Genomic DNA, 15,958 nt, shown 5'->3' with positions numbered 1-15,958 from the left:
AAGATATTATCGAAAAGATGAAGAGGCTATTGATATTTAGGCATCAAACTCCAAGCAGCTTTCACACCTCTCTCTCTCTCTCTCTTCCTCCTTTCTTCTTCCTTCTCTTCTTTCACTGATTCCAATTCTAATCTTCCAATCTGTTCTCTATTCTGTCATGCGCCCATGCTTCCAGCATATTGAGAGTATAAATACTCAATATGAATTTGTGTATTAAAACAAAATATTATATAAATTTTTTATTTTAATTTAAAATTTGAAATCTATTAGAATATGATGTAAAGTTTCTTTTTAATAAATTATTTGTATTTGGTTATTTTATTTAGAAAAAATGGTAGGCATCTTTTACAAATTTATTCGATAAGTTTATCATTCGCTATTCTTCGAATGCGATTAAGAAATTCAGACCCCAAGATACAGCAGGAATGTAGAACGATTTTTATCAAAATATAATAAAAATATGATTTTTATCAACATTCAGCTGACTCTTGAACTACGCCCACGCCAGTAACCTACATACTAAAGTATATATCACAGAAGTTTCTTGTGCAAGAAATCCCTCGAGTTTCTGTTGTACCAGACGAAGTAAACAAAACCTCTCCCCCCATCCATATCACCTAATCACAAACACCCGCAGACAATCCAAGGAAAAAACATGAACACCCACTCTACACACGCTCACACAAATTTGCCTTTTAACCAGCTAAATTCTCTGATGTTACCCTTTCGCTTCCTATTGCCATCTCCGCTGCAGCCTTCACGGTTGCCCGAACGCTATCACTTGGAGAACCACTCGCGTTATTGATCTCTTCGCTGCTTACTGTAGTCGAGACACTGTGATCAGGATTGTAACTAGAAACATGCTCTTCTGTTTGTTTTGATCTATTTAGGGCGTGACAGTGTGGGCAGTAGTAGGTAATAAATGGGAAGTCCTCCTTCCTGGCGAGCCCTGTACAAAGATGGAGACAGAAATTTCACTTTCATAACGCCACACCACAATCTGTGAGGGATTAACAAAGGATTTGGTTTTACTGTTGTGGCGCCTAAATAGGACATGGGAGATGCTGAGAAAGGGATCTGAAAAATATCCCATATGAATTGTATAAATTAGGGGCATCCCTAGAAGGATATGTACCCTTGTATTGTACTCACCATTGTGCATATGACAGTTGCCACATACAAGCGCATATGACTGTGTTGGATCCTCGCCAACGAGCAACGCAGCAATTCGAGCAAACCAACCCCCATCATTTGCACTTGATCCTTGATCGTGATGCTCGACAACTGGTTCTCTATTCTCCAAAACCCCAGGGACTCCTGCCCCCTCATTTATTGGCATTTCTTCATTTGAATGCTGCAACACTCTGCTCCCTGGACTACTGGATTTGGTCTGTAGATGTTTTCGGTTCCGAAGCCCACTTGATTCCACAAATTCCACATCATTACTCTTCCCTTTCGGCATATTTTGGTTAGGTTCATCTCCAACACGCACTGTCAAGCCTGAATCTGCACCCAACTTAGATGCCAAGACAGTTGCAGCAGCTGCCTTCGCCGTTGGGTCGGTGTCATATCTCTGCATTAAAATTTTTATTAGTATGCTATGCAATTTGAGAACTTCTATAATGCATTGCATTTGCAAAGATGTTCAATGGAGATGTGAACATTCTGACATCTTCACAGGGGCCAAAGCAAAAAAGCTTCAAATGCTCCTCCAAGAACCTCAGGTCAAGATGTGGGCATGCATTTCAAACTGAAAGCATTGTGCAGGTGTTAAAAGCACAGGAAATAGATTTTATCCACAAACAGAAACTTGAAAACCATTTAATTTTGGGTAATGATTGTAATTATGGAGACCTCCCTTGATCTTTGAAAAATAAAAGAACAATACCCTCGCCAAATATTAGTTCTGTAAGATTTACCTCCCGCTTATGACCCATCTGTGAGCTGACCATCAATTAGGACACAAGAAATGATTCAACAATATGAAAAAATGACACTCTTGACCCTAAACATCCGGTGGGAGAGAAAAACAGTAAGAGAATCACCAGAATTTATAGGAAGCCGAGGCAAAATCCCCAAGGTTCTACTAAATCCCAATTTCAATTTTGTTTTCTTCAATTTTCACTCTGTTTCAGTAATTTGAATTAATCACAGAATTGCCATCCACAATGATTTTTCAATTGTATTTTCTTCATCAAGCTCAAATCTCTAGGAGGCAAATAATAATAATAATAATAATAATATAGAAATTTGAATTTGAATTTGAATTTTTAATTTTGAAATTCTGAAAGCACACCTAGTGGGACTTGAGGCTTATTGCTGCTGTTGTTGAAAGCACACAGGTTCTAGACTGATTTGCAGCCTGCCCTTTTTTCTTTTTCTTTTTTTAATTCTTTATGGCTGGGTTGACAAGGCTGCTGTAGATATGGGGAAAAATACAAACAAGCACAGATGAACCTTGAAGCTGATACTGATGCAGAAAAAGGCGGAGTCAATCCCATAGATGAAAAGACCTCATCTTATTTCTTTCATGAAAATTTTGCAATTAGGGCCAATGCAGTAAGGGATAAAAATCCACAAGATGCTTAAAATTTATGGTCTTGGTAGATCAGAAAGAAACCATGTAGCCAACATACTCGCGATGTGTGGAATAAAGCAATTGAGGTGGGTTGTGTTCAACCCAATATGATATCTAGACATGTAACCTTCTTGCATTATAGGATGTGTAATGATAATTGGTGGGTTTGACGAAGAAGAGGATCCTAGGAAAAGGGGGGGAAAAAAAAAAGATACTTGTTAAGAGTGAAAATTCCCTAAATTTATTCAGTAGCTAACATATGTTAGCTATCATTATCATTAAGGGAGGTCCATGTAATATCACCAAACCCAGCGAGGTCACTGTAATTTACCCTTCCATTTATTCTTCTAGGGAAAAAAAATAGATACAGAGAGAGAGAGAGAGGACAATATGGAAGAAAATATCAACAAATTCATTTCATCCAGAGTATTCCAAAATATCTTCACAGCTCCCTCAGCAATTTACTTGATTTTTATTTGAACAATTCAATACCACAGACTGAATCAGTTCTCCAGACTTTCTTCAAAACAATTACAAGCAATACAGATCACAATCAACTGCAGCAGCTTAAATTTTATTTACCGATCGAGAAAAAAAAACACCCTTAACCCCCATTCGTTTCCTTGATATAGCATGGATTCAGTAAATAATCTAATATTTCAACTGCATTTTTCCCACATTATATTACAGTCTATGCATAGCAAAATTAAGCTACGACTATAGTAACCACTCGCATATTTCCCCATTTTCTGTCATGTCAATTTGTTAACGATTTGTCATATAAAATTTTTTTAGAAAGGTGGGGGGAGTGTAAAAGCATTCTAATGCTTCCCAACAATTTGTGCAAATATTCTCATACAATTCAACATTTATCAATTTTTTTTGGAAAACAGAATGGAGTAATAATTAGCCTCAATTCCTCAAGACTTCTGGCATTGATATTTCACCTTTTAACACACTTTACACCCAAAAAAGTTAAACATAAAGTTCAATTGTCATGCACAAAAGATACTTGGCAGAAGCAAGGCAACAACCAAATAACAAACTTTTCTCACCTGAATGAGCTGTTGTGTAATGTAATAGTTTGTCTTCTCCTTAAGTTCATCGATTTTTGCTTGCCTCTCAGCTCGAAGCCTTTCAAGAGTTTTTTGGTCTTTTCGGTCACCTGTATGAATAATAAAAACACATTATTTCCAATTATAATTTGAACACCCAAAGGCAGTCAGTATAATTTCAAAAAATTGTCCTAATTCCTGCAATGGCAATGAATCACAATAAGGTCCATCTGATTTACACTTTAATTTAGCAAAGATCAAAACATTTAAACTGGACGAAATCTGTAGGTTTTAGTGTTCATAATCATAACATTAATCACTGTTTAGTGTGATGCTTGATAATTTGACTTGCAAATAAGAGCACATTGGTTGGCTATGTTATACTATTTTGCAACTTGAAATGGATAAGAGGGTAGAATTTCAATATTCCCAGATGAATGAAGTTTAAGATGCTTACACATCTGTACAAAGCTCATAAGCGCTGAATAAGCAGCAGCAGATAAGCCAGGCAAAAGAAACATGGGCAAAACCCTAGATGCCCTCATCTTCCAGTCCAAGTCTGTTGACCTTGTTGTCATGATGGCATAACCCACTGCAATAACCTATAAAATGGGATTACGTTAAAAATTGCATTATAAGCTTCAACAAAAGAAAATAAAATGGACGCAGCACTTGTAATTTAGTCATCATAAATGCTGCATGAAGCAACACGTCTATGTGGCACTGATACTTGATATAAATATATATATATATATATATATATATATATATATATGTTATAACATCATCAATGCAAGAAAAGCATATGAACATAGTGACCATTCATTGGAAACTGACCAATATGGGAGTTTGTGTATCGCTGCAACACAAAGCACAACAAGGTCGAGCCTGTCATGCTGTGGAGCTAGGAAAAGGTTCTAAGGATCAAGATTCAATACTTGATGCTGGAGGCAGAATGCAATCAGGATTACTCAAAAATTTGACTAATTTTTTAGTATTGCTATGTATGATCAAGAAGGGGTTAATCCACACATTATTTAGGGTGAGGGAGCTCATATTTATAGGTTTTATAAATTTAATGGATAAGCAAGCAGTAAGGCCTTCAACCAGCCAAACAAACAAGGTAAATTGGTTGGAATTATCCCAAGATTGGTGATTCAGAATAGTTCAGGATTTTTACACTGATGGACCATTGTCTTGCAAAGAGAATATGATCCATTTCGGGTTTGTGAAAGAGTGAAGGAAGTCAAGAAGATTAACGTACTAATGCAGGAGTAAATAATACAACAGCAGCAGCGGCAGCAGCAAGCCTCAAGTCCCACTAGGTGGGATTGGCTAGATGAATCCTTTTCCACCAATTCACCTGATCCAAAGCATTTTCCTCTATTAGATTAAGGGCTATTAAATCCTTCCTCACTACATCATTCCAAGTAATTTTAGGCCTACCCCTACCCCTTTTCATGCTAGGAACCATAACTAGCTCACTCATCTTCACAAGTGTTCTACTAGGTCTATGTTTTAAATGCCCAAATCATCTAAGTCGCCCCTCCCTTATCTAGTTTTCAACAGTGCTATGCCTAAATTTTTGCATATATTTTCATTTCATACTTTATCTTTTAATATTAAACTGCTCATCCACCTTAATAGTAAAGCATGAAATTCTTCTATGAAATTTTAGATATGGTCAATAGACTTAATAAAGTAAGTTTTAGGACTAATATATTATAACTAAATATGTAAATACATCTATATCATGTAAGAGGTGCAATAGTTGTAATATAATATGTATCAAACATATTCATAAGATAGTATGTGTATTAAACATATTCAGTTAATATAAATTAAATTCATAAATTAATTAAATATTATTTATTATACTAATAAAGATAATTTAAACATGAATGGTTAAATAAAATATTGTTGCAAGTATCTAAGTTTAATTTTTCATATTTCAAAAGCCCACGTAATAATATTATGTTTCCATACAAAAAATAAAATAAATTAAGTGAGAAATTTCACTTGGTGTCGGAATATAACATTTGCATTCCAAGGAAATTTGATTCCATTCTTAAAATTTCGACAATTATCATTGAAATTTTGATGGAAATTCAGAAAGATGAAAATTTTTTGTCATTGCAATTTCAAGGGTGAGGGAAAATAGAAATTTTGACAATTTTCTGGAAATTTAAGACCTTGCTAGAGAACTCTTCTCTTCCTCTTTCCATAACAAAACTTGCACTTCTTCAAACATTTAAAGCAAATACAATTCAGTTGAAATTATTATAATGTGCCCACGAAAGCTTCATACATCACCAACAAGTCTTAAAGGGGAAGATGTAACCTTATCATCCACATTGATTCCAACAACACTCATGAAAAGTCCCAAGAAAAGCAACTTATCTATCATAAAGTGAAACTTCTTAAGGTTTAAATGTTTAAGATATATTTGATTATCTTGCAATACAAATTAGTACCCTTCCTCAAATGATGTAATTGGTCATCTTTACTTCAACTATAAAGAACGTTACACTAACTGCACAAAGCTCCCACGCCATCAAGGGTCTGGAAATCAAATTTCCCAATAAAAATTTCAAGGAACTTGTTCAAAAAGCACGTGAAGGTGTTGGGTGCATTTTGACAAGCTAAAGGACATCATTGACCATCATATAGACATTCCATATCTTTGACGGTAGTCCTCCATTCATATCCTTGTATGATGCACCAGTAAAAGCCACTATGAAGGTTAATGCAACAACATGGATCCTACCAACATATCTAACAAGTCTTCAAGGGGTACAATGGAAACATGTACTTCACTATTACCAATACATATTCACCAACTGCCATCCTTTTTTGAGGCTAATAATGCAGCTATGGCATCTGGCTCATACTATGCTATGTCTTCCCTTGTTAAAGCAAGTCTTACACAATTTCACACAACGTCATATTCTTCTATGGGCTTGTGCATTTGTGCGGTAAGTTCAAGAGACTTGCTCCAAGAACAAGGTCTGCCGCATTTCCTTTATATGTGATAATCTTATGACTAATAATTTGCATCTCATCTTTGAACCCATCTAAAAAAGTCCGCACCACAATTGGAATCTCAGCCTCAATAGCCCTCTAGGGCTGCTTCAAAAATGTTGACTATCCCATAGCTTTGGCAGCTTTGAGCATGGTCAATACCAGGGTCGAAGGTAATTCTCATCTCATCCTTTAAGAGTATGATACAAATTATCTTTGTGCTTGTGAATAGCATTTAGATCAATCTGCCACAGGCTACCCAATGGTAGGTGTCCCACATCAATGTCCACAACATCATATAGAAACCAAACACTATATTTTCCAATAGAAAAAGGTAATTGAGCACCACTTATTTGTCATGACCTTACCACCTGAGTTAATCCAGCAAATCTTGTATGGATTGGATGCTTCCTAGTAGGTAACTTGATGTAGCATGGGAAGTGGGTTATTTGATGGATCATTTTGATTCAATTAGGAGGTTGATTTTAAAGAATAGGTCAATGTACTGTTGAGTCCTGAACCCAAACGTGTTTAGTTTAATTGGTGGTTAGATTTGCAATAAATAGGTCATGAAAACTGATGTAAGAGTTGGTTTTCTTGCAATTTGATTAGAGAAGTTAATGTGTTGCTTTTCCATCCACTTGTATCTCCTCCTTCCTCCTCTCTTCTTCTTTCTTTCTTCTTTGACCCTTTTCTTCTCACTATCTATTTCTCTCCCTGTTTATCTCTTGCAGTAAACCCTCACTGTTGTACTGCATCAATTGGTACCAGAGCATTACCAGGTTTCTCCCACATTCTTCCCCCGCTGCAAAACTTTCTCACACACCTAACAATACCAGATCAAATATTTCCCAGGTTTCCTGCTGCAATCAACATCATTAACCATAATCACTTCAATCAAGCCATCACAGCATAAACAGAATCAGAAAGCATTGCAACAATGTCTATCTTTTAGCAGAATTGCTTGAAATTACAGCCACTGCTCTGTTTCGACCACAACTTTCCAGAAATCATTTCACAACACCTCCACTACCATTGGAGATGGAACTTTCCAACTGGTGGCAAGCAGCAGTTACTCAAAATTTCATCGTCATCAGAACAACACACCAGATCTCACATACTGGCAAAAGGTCTCACATCCCTTCAAATCTCAAATCGATGTTTTTTCTTGACACATTGCTGCCACCAAAAGGCTCAACATCCCACAATCTGGCTTCAGCCAGAAAATCATTACCAAAAAGTCGCCGACAGCTAAAGTGCCTTAGGTACATGGGACCTCCATGTGGTCATTGCAGATGCAACTATCTCAGGTTCTCCCTCTTTTCATCTTCATTCTACATCTTTTCATCTCCACTCTTTTCCTCGTTCACAAAAACATTCCCGCCCTACTCCATTTTATAGTCTTTGAAAAGTATTGCACAAATAAGCCCCCTCCCCCCACCCCACCCCAAAAAAAAAAAAAAAGCAACCCAGACCTCTTTTGTTGTACTTCTTACATATTTAAACCAAGCCTCACAAACATATTCGACCCATTCCACCATATTTCACTTGGACTAGCTCAAAAAACCCTTAACTATCCAAATCCCACTTAGCCAATCCCATTCCTTGAACACTCAAGTTCTTTTCCCTTCCATCTCCTCAAAAAATATAAATATATATATATATATACACAGCAAAGACAAAAAAAAAAACAGCAACATGATGGCCAATGTTGAGTTGTCTAAAAAGGTGGTGGTGTTGTCCAATAGGATACAAAATATGGAAAATGCTTTGGAAACTATTACTAATGATCTTGAATAAACTTACAAACTTAAGTTGCAGCCTTGGATAAGGGGCTAATTGATTTTCCTACCAAACAATAAAGCAGCACAACTACTGTTTGTTCCCCACACTTTTGAACTGCATGAAGAACGAAGTGATCATTTGAATAAGGGAAATAAATTGGAAGTTTCAAATTTTAATGGTGATGATCTTAATAACGAATTTGATGATTGAATGCTCTTTGGAAAACTATTTTCATTGGTATGACATAAATGTGGCTCAAAAGTTGTAACTAGATGAATTGAAATTGAAGAAAACTGCTCAAATTTGGTGGATTAAACAAAAGTAGATCTTCAAAAGGAGAAGATATGGAGAGATCAGAACAGAGATGGGGTTAAGCAATGAATGCAAGAACAATTTGTACCTCCCAACTACCTGTAGCATGTTCATCAACAACTTTTTTATTTGAAGCAAGAAGACAAGACATTGGCTGATAATGCTATTAGGTTCTATCATTTGGCCATCCTTGCCGATATAAGTGGGAAGAGGATGTGATGATTGCATTGTACAGGAATGGGTTCAAACTAACTATTGCCTCCAAGCTTGCTGCATGTCTTGTCACAATGGGAGATGCAATAACTTAAATAGACGATATGCAATTTACACTCCTAAGGCGACATCAACCTTTAGGTTTGAGACTACTAGAGGAGTTGTGCAAGAGAAATCCTAGTTTCTGTTTCCATAATATTTGACAATGATACCAAATGGCCCCTAGTGTTCCAATTCCAAGTCAGGGTTTTGGGTGCCAATCTGCAGAACATCCCAAACAGGTCATGAAAATTGCAGAAAAAGAAGATGATGATGATGTCATCCAAGTAATTGAAGCTCAGCCAGAAATCCCTAGTGACTAGGTAAGTTGGCAGTGTGGTAAGACTGTTTAGGACTTTAACCAACACTTTCTTCCCACAAGGTTCACAAAAATGAAGATTGGACATGAACTAGCACTTTTAATATTCAAGTGATTTGTTACAAACAACTTTGCATTTTGAACTTGGCTATCGATCCTAGTAGTTGCACTAAGGACGTTGAATTTAAAGGTTGAAACTTGAAACACATCATCATAATCCATAATAGATTGCTTGGGTGACCAATATTCTTCCTCTCAAGATAAACCACATTCTTTTGGGACATCTTTGTTTGATAAAAGAGAGTTAAGCACGATGCTTATGAAAATTCATATACCTTCTCAACAAGAAGAGGGGAATAAGATGATGCCATCTTGAGCTCTTCCACTAGCCAAATTAAAGAGTACCACTGGCTCCTTTCTTGTGAAGCCAGGTTATTCCTTTCATGGTGATGGACTCTTTGGTGTTTTCCCCAACTCATTGAAGGCAAGTTTTTTCATAAGGGAATTGATGTAGGATGGGAAGGAGGTAAATGGATGGATCATTTTGAACCATTTTGGAGGATGATTTTAAGAACAGGGTCATAGGATCATTGGCTCCTAAACTCAAATGTGTTTTATTCAATTGCTAGTTAGGCTTACGTATATCAGTATGTGTGGGGTTTATTTGTAATTTATTGTATCATTATAGGTATATATGTAATATTCTCATAATTTAGATCTTATAAATTGTGTAACAATCATGTTAAGAGTCAATTTTCTTGTGAATTTGAATTGAGAAGATAAAGCATAGCTTTTCCCACCCTTTGTATTTCCATTTTTTTCTTCTTCCCTTCTCATCATGACAGACCTGTGTTTTGCCCAACTAGACGAAGCTGAATTCTTTTCAAAATGAGTGAATTGATGTAGGATGGGAGGGATGTAATTGGATGGATCATTTTGAACCACTTTGGAGGCTGAAATTTAAAGACTAGGATCAAAAGGATCATTGGGTCCTAAACCCAAATGTGTTATAGGTCAATTGGTAAACTAGGCTTATATGTGGAGTTTAGTTGTGATTTCTTGCCTCTTTAGAGGTCTATTTGCAATTATCTTGTAAATATGATCTTTTATAAATAGAATGACAACCATGTTAGAGTCAATTTTCTATTGGATTTGAATTAAGAAGATAAACCATTGTTTCACACTCCCTTTGTATTTTCGTTTCCTTCTTCTTCCCCACTCTCTAGTTCTCACACTGTTTCTCTCCCGCAGTAAATCCTCACTGCTGTTCTGCATCATAGCTGCAACTCTATGACAATTGACAGTGTCTTTGGACAAAATATTCTCTCTACTCCTGCCATTTATAGTTACATCATAGTTATTCTTCTTGATTTTGCATCAAGTCTGAACAGATTATGCAATTGGGGTCCTTTGTTTCTTTCAGGCATGGATTTTATCAACATTAATACCCTAACCATAAGAGGAATATGCTTGTTCCTCATCTTGTACATCATTCAGATCAATATAGCTGTCTATCTTGAGACTCAGGCTCATCTTCTAGGTCTAATTGTTAACACTAAGCAATATCAACTTACTCTTCCCCTATCTTTGTTTGGGAACTTGTCAGATCAATGTCTGTACTCTAGACAGCATTAATACCCTAACCACAAGAGGAATATGCTTGTTCCTCATCTTGTACATCATTCAGATCAATATAGCTGTCCATCTTGAGACTCAGGCTCATCTTCTAGGTCTAATTGTTAACACTAAGCAATATCAACTTACTCTTCCCCTATCTTTGTTTGGGAACTTGTCAGATCAATGTCCGTACTCTAGACAGCAGAAACCACATACCAATAAGTAGTTTGACACAAGGATTGCCCATGCTTCTTTTCATCCTGCGGGGCCCTAAGCCTATTATATTTACCCTCTCTTTTCCAACAATTGGAGGCTTAGGTTGGGCCTTTTCAACATGCAAGTTGCATCCTTTACCGGTTGTGCTGACTAGCCACAGGTCAACTCAACTACTAAATTGAGTTAGTGATGTTGCCCTTTCCAACTGTACCTCAAAACTTGAACCACAATTTCTACTTTATTGCAAGAAATCATATTCATAAAATCATCTATATATTCCCAGCACAAACTGAAATTCATTATGATAATTCTTTAGCATTCAAAATATATATCATGCATAGTTTGAGAACAAGAATCTGAAAAAGACCAATTGCCTTGTTATGTTGCCACAAGCAGCTTCTTTTGTCAACTGAATTGACAATCCCACCATCCCCAATGGCTTACTACTGTTTGCCTGCCACCTACCCTCAACTATTGTCTTCTGGGATGCTTAGTTAAAAACCATCAACTTTAAGGATCCAATCTAGGAATTCCTCTATTCCCAAATTCACATTGAAACTGGGTAGCTCCAATTTGATTTTATAGTGACTATAGTCCCCTGCCAGATGAAGTGTCATCTCAACTCCCTCTTTGTCATGGAAGGGTAATCCCATTGGATGTCCAAAACAAAGTGCCCATGCAAGCATGCTACGCAGGGTTCTCAGGTGTTCATTAGGATCAGATATAAGCCTGGGCATTAAATCTTGTTGATTCTACATACTCTACCTGCTCCCTCGTTTGCTATCCTCTGCCAACAAGCAAAGAGGGAAGTGAAGAGTATTATTAAAGAATTATAGTCAGAACAGTTAATTCCTGTCCTAGATAAATTCTTGGATTTCTTGCGAACCTGGATAAAGAGGAAATTGAAGTTCATTAATCAAAGTTCAAAAGATCCTCATTGACATTACAAGGCGCTATATACTCCTAAAACACCTTAAAATATTTGGAAACCTTCAAGACAAATCTTAGAAAAAAGATTATTTTCTAAATCACAAAATAAGCCATAAAATATCATAAAAACCACTTTAATGAAAATTTCCAAAATAATGAAAATATTCTCACTAATGTCAACACAGGCAAATTTGGGGCGTGAAAGAGACTATTTTTTTGGTTTAAAGATAACAAGCAAACTTATCTAGTTTCTTTAAGTGACTATTTTTTTGGTTTAAAAAATGTACTTTCAAATCTGCATTATTAGAATTGATGCTGGTATAGACCTAGTAACAGTTTGCCACGCTAGATAATAATTTGTGAGGTATCTTGAAAAGGGAAAGTAAGCACCTAATCACATGAGCCCCTAGTCCAGTTCAGAGAAGCACTTGCTTTTATAAAGATAACTCTCAAGCCTACATGGTGGCAGCAAATTAATAGGCAAACCCAACTATAGCAAGTTGCAGAAGTCGTCAATCTATATGGAAAGATTAAAAAATTTATGCATTTATAAATCATAACCATCCAAAGATGCTGAATAAGCGCTAATAAGTTAAATTGTAACAATACCACCACAAAACAAAGCCTTAAGTCCCACTAGGTGGGGTCAGCAAATAATATATTAAATTGCACAACAAAAATTTCGCACCAGGGTCATCAATTGAAATGAAGCCCAAAATTTACCTCAAAAATCACAGAGAATATTATAATATGCCTCGCCATTCTCCTCCAACTTTGAGATCTCTTCCTTTTTCTAGCTAGAACAGAGGCTTCTTCCTTAGAAATGTGTTGCAGTCTCTTTTCAAAATCATCACTATGTATTCTAAAAAGTCCATTCCAAATTCGAGAGATTATTCCTCTCCATTTTCCCTTTGCATTCACAGTGTCCTTGTTTTCAGAATATGGAGCAGCTGAAGATTCCTTAGCTTGGTCCTTACTAGTTTCATTGGCCATTTCTCCCTGCAGGTCAACCAGAGATCAGATTCATTGCAAATGCCACTCTGTAAGATTCAAGAACAGCATAATGGACGAACTATAGATACATTTGGTACTACTTAACAATAACTACTAACTTTAAAATAATTTTTTAAAAAAGGGCAGTAAAAATATAGTGTTCTTGCCTTGTTAGTTATGTGCACTCAAGAAAAAAGTACTATCTGATTATGCGAAAAAAAAACAAAAATGACTTGTTAGTACTTGTGAAGCTAAAATAATAAGTGTTTGGCTACTCAGAAGTAAAAGTACCAAATTTACACAAATTAAAATATTTCAATTTATAAATGCTATATCTAAGTACGGGAATTGTTTTGCATTATTCCATTTGCTTTTATTTATTTATTTTGGGGTCCCAAGGTGCTGAAAAAAGATTGGGTTCCGTCAGCCCAATCCATGCAAACCTAAATTGCTCACCTAGTTTTTTAGCAATTTTTCCCAAAATGATGTTTCAATATTTTATTCAGGATCAATATGCAGCTTTCGATTATTAACTTATCATTAATTTACGATACACAGACATTGCTCACAGTTTGAAAGTTTCCAAAATGAAAAGGGGGCATTATATTTATATCCATTCAAATAGACTTCAAATTACAATGCACCAATAACTAATCAAAATTTTATGATCCTCTCGCATCATTCAATAGGCCATGATCACATTGTTAATTCCCCTTTCGGAATTGGAAAATGGCACTCATGTTTAGAAGAAAACAGCACATTTTCATCTTCGACAATTGTGTATCCCAACAACAAGAGCAAAAACTAGATTTAAGAAGCAACTGTTCTACCATGATTCCAGGAAAAAAAAAAACTCAAAAATTACATACAGTGCAGCATATCAAAACACTGAATTGCATTTAAAAAAATGATGTCCTAAAATTGTTTAACCGAATAGCATGTGTACTACCAATCCAATCAGAAAGTTTATAGTTAAAAAAAAATCGCAGAATATCACAGCCCCAAATTTATTATTTAAAGAAGTGCAGCAAGGCCCTTGGCCACAAGAAGTGCTGAACATTTGCCATGACTATCTAATAGGAAAAATGATAAGGAGCATAGTTGAATTACAGGCTCAACAGCGAGAAGAAGAAGAAGAAGAGTACTGTTTAAGATTTGATTTGATCAATTTCATAAATACAATTATCTCGAGTGATTTCCTTCTTGAAAAAAAAAAATAACCGGAGAAGAAGAATCACGGAAAAAGAAGAGAACAGAGAAGATAAAGATCTGGTTTGATCAAATTGGGAAACGGCGGTATCAGATCTGGAGCGATTTCTCAATAATAATAATAATAACAAAAAAGAATCTGACCTGAGACGAGGGGCGAGTAGACCGCCTTGACGTTCGCCAGAGAATAACCCGGCAAACACTAGGTTCGCCGGAGAAGAAAAAGAAGAGAAGGGGAAGCAGACGCTGGACCAGGCCTCGCAATTAGATGCGTTGTTGGGTGTCGCAAGGATCTCCATATTCTTCTTATTTACGGGGACCCTCCTTTTGCCATCATTTTTAAATGTAGTAGTCCCACCCCCCCACCGCGCAATGCCACAAGGGAAAATTATTACGTTACTTCAAAAGTAACGTTACTTAATAAATTTTATTTGCCCCAATTTGGTGTCGTTTTACGTTTTCTTGGAGTTAATTTGGTGTCGTTTTAGGTTTTCTTCGAGTTAAATTTGACGGTTATAATGCAACTTTTCAATGTTTCCCACTAACATAATAATTCATTAATTATTTGTTCTTTTTTATCATTTGGAATTTTAACCAACACCACCCCTTCAGCCCTATTTATTAATTATTATGTTATTTAAATTAAGTTTAAAATAATAAAAAAATACATAAATTACTCCCCATTTGAACTATTGATATTAAATTATGGAAAGTATTAATTTTGTTGTTATATATTTAACAAGGTGATGAAATGACTAAAATATTTGTAAAAATAATTAATTAAATTTAAACACTAATGAACTGGATTAATATCCACACAAACTTGAACCTCGTTTATTTTAACAACTGGAGAAAATATCTCATTATAATCAATGTCTTCCTTCTGTGCGTAACCTTTAGCTACCAATCTAACTTTGAAGCGAACATTATTTGCATCTGCAAATCCTTCTTTCTTTACATAAACTCATTTGCAACCAATTGCTTTCCTACCCTTGGACAGCTGGACTAGCTTTCAAGTCTAATTTTGATGAAGAAACTGCATTTCTTCATTCATCGCTCTTTTCCACTTGTCTGATTCAGAGTTCCTCATTACTTCTTTGAAAGTATAAGGAACATTATCATCCACAACTGGAAGTGCATAGGTCACCATATCAGTATACCGAGTAGGTTTTCAAATTTCTCGTCTTGACCTTTGAGAAACAATTGATTCTTGTTGCTGTGAAGATTCTCGAATTGAAATCTCCTCTTCTTGTACACTATTCCCCACCGTAACTGGAGAGTTACCTTGTGTAGTCTCATTTCTCACTAAGTTTCCCAAAATTGTTTCAACCTCCACCTGTTGTTGAGTACCACTAGTCTTCTCTTCAACTCGTGACTCCTTGCGTATTGTTTTCTTCATCATCGCAAGTTCATCAAAAGTCACATCCCTACTTAAATTTATTTTTTTCATCTCTAGACACCAAAGACGGTATCCTTTGACTCTTGCACTTATCCGCTAGAATATTGCTTTCTTTGTCACGCCCGCCCCGAACCCTGAAATGGAACCCAGAGGTGAATTTAAGTAACCTAACCTATCTCTGTATCAATTAAAACATTAAATGATACCACATACAAAGAGGGTCCGACCTCGTGGGGTGAACGGATGCCCTATATACATACATACACATGTCC

General features: G+C 36.0%; 1 protein-coding gene across 2 annotated transcripts; it reads right to left on the bottom strand.

The window, feature by feature from the left end:
• Positions 1-415: 415 nt before the first annotated feature.
• Positions 416-14,608, bottom strand: LOC131166848 (uncharacterized protein At2g24330-like). 2 transcript variants are annotated; one of them, XM_058125445.1, is made up of 6 exons: positions 14,432-14,604; positions 12,809-13,084; positions 4,091-4,235; positions 3,634-3,743; positions 1,153-1,573; positions 416-949 (listed from the first exon to the last, which is right to left on the bottom strand). In XM_058125445.1, the coding sequence occupies exons 2-6, from the start codon at positions 13,076-13,078 to the stop codon at positions 696-698; spliced, it is 1,200 nt and encodes a 399-aa protein (XP_057981428.1). In that variant the 5' UTR covers positions 13,079-13,084; positions 14,432-14,604; the 3' UTR covers positions 416-695. The 2 variants fall into 2 exon arrangements, with proteins under 2 accessions (XP_057981428.1, XP_057981427.1); XM_058125444.1 differs by having other exon boundaries at positions 416-1,573; positions 14,432-14,608.
• Between the last annotated feature and the right edge of the window lie 1,350 nt (positions 14,609-15,958).

Source organism: Malania oleifera, chromosome 10 (genome assembly GCF_029873635.1).
Source record: "Malania oleifera isolate guangnan ecotype guangnan chromosome 10, ASM2987363v1, whole genome shotgun sequence".
Lineage (NCBI taxonomy): Eukaryota > Viridiplantae > Streptophyta > Magnoliopsida > Santalales > Ximeniaceae > Malania > Malania oleifera.
The sequence above is the reverse complement of the archived record's forward strand: the minus strand, read 5'-3'. Positions and strand labels throughout refer to the sequence as shown.